The sequence below is a fragment of the Pimephales promelas genome, chromosome 8 (genome assembly GCF_988280905.1).
Source record: "Pimephales promelas chromosome 8, fPimPro1.hap1.1, whole genome shotgun sequence".
In the NCBI taxonomy this organism is placed as follows: Eukaryota; Metazoa; Chordata; class Actinopteri; order Cypriniformes; family Leuciscidae; genus Pimephales; species Pimephales promelas.
Genome location: NC_142776.1, coordinates 5,227,397 through 5,233,986, shown reverse-complemented (window position 1 = coordinate 5,233,986; position 6,590 = coordinate 5,227,397). Strand labels below are relative to the sequence as shown.

At 40.6% G+C, this 6,590-nt stretch overlaps 1 protein-coding gene across 1 annotated transcript in view; it reads right to left on the bottom strand.

The window, feature by feature from the left end:
- Nucleotides 1-1,692: 1,692 nt before the first annotated feature.
- bcl11ab (BCL11 transcription factor A b) overlaps nt 1,693-6,590 on the bottom strand; it is a 30,150-nt gene continuing 25,252 nt past the window's right edge. Inside the window, exon 3 of the mRNA XM_039689094.2 lies at nt 1,693-6,015. Coding sequence (XP_039545028.2) covers nt 4,097-6,015 — 1,919 coding nt within the window. The 3' untranslated portion in view covers nt 1,693-4,096. The remainder of the gene's footprint in view (nt 6,016-6,590) is intronic.

The following is a 6,590-nucleotide window of genomic DNA, read 5'->3' as shown; positions in this document are numbered from 1 at the left end:
TACACGTCTTTCAGCCCTTTTACTGAGTGTTGTGACTTGTGTTCACTGAGAAAAAAAGGTGTTAATATTGTACCACATGTAAAAAATAAAATATTTATATAACGATCAATCCACACCACGCTTGGTTTTCCAGGTTTCTTTATCAGAAAGGTGTCTCAAATGACAAAAGCCATTCTTTTGTGAAGGAAATTGACAGATCTTCCCTGAGAGCCTGAAAATATATTCTTTAGGGAGGGAGAGAGGCCGAGAGCAGAGGTCAGGACCTGCTATGGGAAAAGTATGCAGGCTATGCATGCTCTGTTTGGGCCCAGGATCCCTGTGACCTGCCATTGTTCACCCTTTGACATTGAACTTGGAAGAGGGGAGCAGAAAGCAGGCTCGGCTCTTAAGCCCCGTAAAACACATACACGCAAACATGCCACAACCCATAGTGCCCATCCCCAAGTCTTAAGGGCTTTTATCTCAACTGTCAACAGTTTAAAAAGCTGGATCCTTTTCTAAGGCTGGACTTTAATCACCTCTAGGTCAGTAAACATAAAGAGCTGAAGCAAGGGCAGAGAGATAGATAAAGAGAGAGAGAGAGAGAGAGAGAGAGAGAGAGAGAGAGAGAGAGAGAGAGAGAGAGAGAGATTACTTTGTCACGTTGGTGTCAGTACACAAAGGAAAAGCAAAGAGTGCAAAAATGAAAGAAAAAAGAGGCTGTTAAAGTTATAAAACAGACACCCAAATGACCACACAAAGCCTGAGACAAAAGATAAGACAGCTTACTTCCGTCATTTTGTCTGGGTTCTCTAAAGCAAACACACCTGGTGTTAATACTCATATGTGTGTACACATCCACACACTGACACACACATGTGGGCAGCGGCGTACAATAAAGGCACCAGGGTTTCTCAATTAAATACAAAAAGCAGCCTGTATATGAACTCAAAGATCCTTTTTTTATGTGTTTATTCACACTTTTAAAAGTTAGACTATCGGTGTTATGTGCAAAAAGATGTATGGAAGTCTTAGTGTTGTTATTGTTAACTAAAACAATTAAAATAGTGTTTGGTAATTAAAATAAAGATTAGAAGAATAACTAACTCTAAAAAAGGCTGAAGTTTTGAAATTAAAGTTCTAAAATTCATCATATAGAATATATATATATATATATATATATATATATTTAAAAAAAACAAATTGAATGACAAAAGCCCATATAGCAAAATTACTAAAACTTAAAACTAAAAATATAAAAAATAAAAGCTTCCAAATATGAATAAATACTACAGTAGTACAACCACTCAAAAAAAAAAAATATATATATATATCAACAGATCAAATTATACATTTATGTAGCTAAATGTAATGAAACCAGTTAAAAGTAAAAGAATAACTAACACAAACCAAGTAACAGTTACTGCTTTGTTTGTGCATTGAGTCATAAATGGTAAGTGCAGACTTTCTTGCATTTTCTGCACTGATTTTGCATTTAAATTTGCCTTTGGTCAAATGTGTTGAACAGAGCTGAGGGAACCACACACTTATATTGGTAGCAAAAAGCATAACCAATTGAAGTAAAATATTTAATAAAGAAACATGCAAAGGGAAGGTGTAGAACATTACAAACGACAGACAATCCAACTCTGTGGAAGTGGACGTAGATTCCGTGTGGGTCTGGACATTAATGAAACACACCAAGACAAACTGTACAGTTGTATTTCAAAATGCATTTTAAATGTATTTATTGACTCTTGATTCATTGCATAAGACATCCATTCTCTCAAAGATGACTGGAATGTTTCAGGTTGTGGGGGAGACATGTAGGGACAGTTCAAAATAAAGAGGAGAACCCACTAACTATGAAACTTTACTGCATATCCAAAGGCCAGAGATCATAAAAGCACCTGTTCCTCATCGGTGTGTGTTATTTCAAAGAGGATTGCGTCAACAGACCATTGTATAGCCTTTTATCTGTGTAACCCCCACATAGCTTTTTTTTTCTTAGAAACTCATTTTCAAGATCCATACATTAAAACGATTCACACTATATTATCCTGCCAAGTTAAGGAGAAAAGAAAAACGGTGGCAGCATGCTGAGCTCAACTACAGGCATTTGTGTACCTTTAAAGTGAACAAGGAACAGTCTGGAAGTCTAGCCTCTATATAAATACTATCTTGACTACTCTTGATGAACAATTAAATCCAGATCCTCTCTACACATTGACATGGCAAACTGAAGTGTGTCACAATAGCTTTTGACAGACCATAAGTCAGCCCTATAAAATGTCAAACATACTCCTACAATCTCATTATAATGCATCCTGAAGAACTGTGTATGCCAAAGAGAAAGAAAGAAAAAAGAATCCGAAGAAAAGGAAATTCACATAACATTTAGTATTTACATAGTACATTGTAACCCCCCCAAGAAATGAAAAAAAAAATGGAACACTTTAAATTAATTTTCTGTATGAAGTATTAAAAAAAGAAACCCCAAAACATTTAATCATTATTTTCATTTTAAAACATGTGATAAAAATAGAAAATGGCTGATGAAGCAGCGGGTTTGGACCATATTCACTGAGATAAACATCGTTACGCTGTTCCAGTTTAAAATCTAGCTTCTAAATGAACAGCCTTTTTAATTTTTTTCCTTTTCAAGCGTCTTTTAAGTCCTTTTTCTTTGACCAAGATTTCTAATCTAACTCTATTTCACATACAATGTTGACACCTCATTAAGTTGTTCAAATGAGAAGAAATATCTCTTGAGTGTCTCTTGTAAACTGGAAAAAAAATTGAACAGTGCAGTTTTTTTTTTTTTGTGCCATTGAAGAGCAGTTTTGTTTTATACTCAACCACCTGCCCGTAGATTAGCAGGACAGATACAGAGTTTTAGGCTGAGTGGCAAGTGCTATTCATAAAATTCACTATGGGATAATGTAGAGAATAAAAAGTCTGAATGTCAACTCGACCGGCACAAAATATGTGAACGTGGCTAAGTGCTTTGCTAATAAACAGGGGTATATACAGTACATAGCTTTAGAAACTGAAGAGTGTTGGATAAACAAAAACATCGTGGAAGTACTAGCAAGCAAGCTAATTCAGACTTTCATCCAATAATGTGTAAATGTCCTGAAACACGTTCCTGCATCGCTCCATCATAACTGCTCTTGCTAAACTACTTCTATTTCTAGCCAATCTGAGCTTAATTCAAAAAAGGATTTTCAATCCTGCCAATTCTTAAACAGCTTACTCAGGGACTATATGTTAAAGTTTCCGTGGATGACCCTGTCAAGAAATTCATTCTATAAAGATTTACATATTTACATAATGTTCCGTGTTCCATGCACCAATAGAAATGTATCAGTATAGTCCAATAAACTGGCTATATACTGAGTAAAACACATTTTCAGGGATACTTATAAAAAAAAAAGAAGAAGAAGAAATGAGACCCTAAGTTAAAAGAAAACTTACTACTGTACCAAAATCTCACCAAGCCAAAAGATGCCAACAAAATAATCATACTTAAAGGAACACAACATGTTATACTACTGTAGTAAATTATATACATAAGAACATATGCTGGATTCCTGCATTTAGCAAATTCACAATAGGTACTTGATGCAAGACCTAATTTTGCATTGAACAATATCCCCAGGCTTATGGCAAATGGCACACCCAAGGCACTCTTTTTTCACAAGCGACAATAAAAATGCAAACTTTTTTAGTATCTTAGTAAAATGTTACCGTTCAATCTTTCCTCGGTAACCCTACACTTTGTCTATACCCCTAATGAACAGTGTAAACCCCAGTGTGAATGTAGGTAGTCAAAAGATTACAGGCTTGAATGACAAAAATACAGCTTGGTATGATATGTAAAAATTAATTGTTTGCAGCATGAAATGTCCCGTTTGATAAAAGACAGTAACAACAGCAACACAGCTAATCCTTATCAATCAAGCTAATACACAAAAACATGCCAACCAGTAAGAAAAGAAGTACAAAACATTAAGTTATTGCACATTAGAGAGGCTCAGAGTCTTTTTCGGCCAGCATATTTAACTGACACTGTGCTTGAAACGTTTTTCTAGGACTGCGAAAGACATCATAAAGTTTACTCTGTTTTAATTTCAATGCTTAAGGGCTGATCGTTGTGCCATTTTTTCATGTGCTTCTCCAGAGTGCTGTAGACGCTAAAAGGCATGTGGCATATCTCGCATTTGTAAACGTCCTTGCCCGTCTGTCCGTGCGTCTTCATGTGCCGTGTTAGCTTGCTGCTCTGAGCGCAGGCGTAGCTACAAAGCTCACACTTGTACGGCCTCTCGCCAGTGTGGCTGCGGCGATGCACTGTCAAGTTGCTGCAGTTTTTGAAGACCTTGCCACAAAACTCACACGTGTCACTACGCCGACCGTCCTTGGAGCTTGGTCGACCGGTTTGGGGTGTACTGGCCCTACTTCCAGTGCCACTGCGGCCAGAGGCCGTCCCTCCATCCAACTCCCCGGGGGGAGTGGAGAACCTGAGACTTCCATTCTCCGAGGAGTGCTCTGAAGAGGTGGCGAAAGGTGATTGTCTTGAGTCCCCAAAGCTGAGGAGAGGATCCTTGAGCTGGCGCGAAGCGGCATATCCGGCCAGCCACTGGGAGTAAACGTTTTCTGAGTTGGGGATTGTGGGAGTCGGAGGATCAAGGTCTTTTTCCACCTTGATGCGTTTGGAAAGAGGGCTGCCGGATCCTGGGCTTCTGGCAAGAAGTTTCCTCGAGTGGTCTTCGTTTGGGTAGGAGGCTGTTCCGTTTACGATTTGTCCGTATCTCTCGTTGACTTGATCAGACTCTTTTGGGGATTCGTCACCACCTGTCTCCCCTCGGTCCCCTCGTTTGTAAAGTTTAAGGGCGTCTCGAAAGTCCTGAATTCCCTCCACACTTTTGCTGTGTCGCCGTCTATTGTTCTCATGGTGACGTGCCCCTTCTAGGCTCAAGCTAAAGTTGATATCATTCCTCTCGCCGACCTCACTCTCATTCTCCTCCTCCTCCTCCTCCTCTTCTTCCTCCTCCTCCTCTTCTTCCTCATCTTCATCTTCCTCCTCTTCCTCTTCTTCATCTTCCTCCTGACCATTTTCTGGTATCAGGCCGTTGTTCTCACTTTTAAACTTGGCCACCACAGATTTGAGAGCATTGGTGGCACTGCTTATCAGATCACTCGTGCCTGGCTCAGGTGAACTGGCAGTTGAAAGGCCGTCATCTGATTTGGAGGTAGTGGAGGAGGATTTGTGCCGATGAGTCTTCATGTGGCGTTTCAACTTGCTGGCCTGAGTGCAGGCGTGGTTGCAGAGGTGGCACTTGTAAGGCTTCTCCCCGGTATGACTGCGCCTGTGGACGATTAAGTTGCTCTGGAACTTAAAAGACTTTCCACAAAACTCACAAGACTTTGCCTTCACAGTTGGCATGGTTGGCGTTTGCTCAGTGGGTGTTGAATGAGGTCCGGAAGGAGAATGAGATGCCCCTGGCTGAAATGGCTGCAGCAGCCGTTGCATAGGGCTAGGCCTGTTGGGCGACATGGGCGGAGAGGAGCCAGCAGAGTTGCCTGCAAGTTCCCGTAGTCGTCTCGAGAAGTCCATAGATGGGGAGTCCAAGGGTACCGAATTAAGACGTAGTACCCTGTCGAAGGCGCTTGGGTGATGTGGGGCCAAAGCCAAATCATCGGGGCTCATGTGGTGCCGTGGTGGGGGACTAAAGAGTGGAGGTGTCCTTGGATATCGGCCTTCCCTAGGAATCGAGGACCCATCTCTGTTGGCTATCCTCATCAGGCTATAGGGACTAGTGTCTGCAAGGTGGGCTGTGTGCAGCGGTGGCTGTGAGGCACAGTCACCACCCATGCCTGGAGCGGAGGCCACTCGAGGAGTTAACGGGCTCCCAGGTTCGCTCTCCAGATATATTCGGAAACCGTGGGTGTTCTGGGCATGCTGTAGTAGGAACCAAGCAGTGCTGAAGGACTGCTTACAAGTTGTGCAAGTGTAGCTGCTGGGCTCATCTTTTTCTGCAAGACATAAGCAGATGGAAAAATTTAGGAAATGTTCCTCTTATTCGCAATAGAAAGGCAGCAAGAAAGTACAAATTGACCAGACACGTTTATTACAAGGAAAATCCCTTTGGAGTAACCAGTGTCAATGTACCTTTCTCAGGGGCATAATGGTAACAGCACATGTCTTGTTTCTGGTAGAGCTCAAAGCAGTAACCTAGAGCTTTATCCACTACATCCATTCATGCTGTTTAACAGTTCATAATATGACTCATGTAATCGGAAATGTTTTACATCGTTATTATTTACAGTATACAATTATGCTCTTGCCTTAAAGGAGAACTCCGGAGAACAATGAACACTTTGGTCTAATAAAACATCGGTACCTAGTCAATCGTTCTCTGAGTTTTGTTTTCATGATAATCGAATGTAAAGAGTTTTATCTCTAAAAACTGTTTAGCGTATAGTGGTATCGCTAGTTTATACCACTAACACTAGACCAAAGGTTCATTGTTCGCCGGAGTTCTCCTTTAATATTTTGACGTAATAAATCCCAAATGTAAATTCTAAACTCAACTTGCCGAAAAAAATGG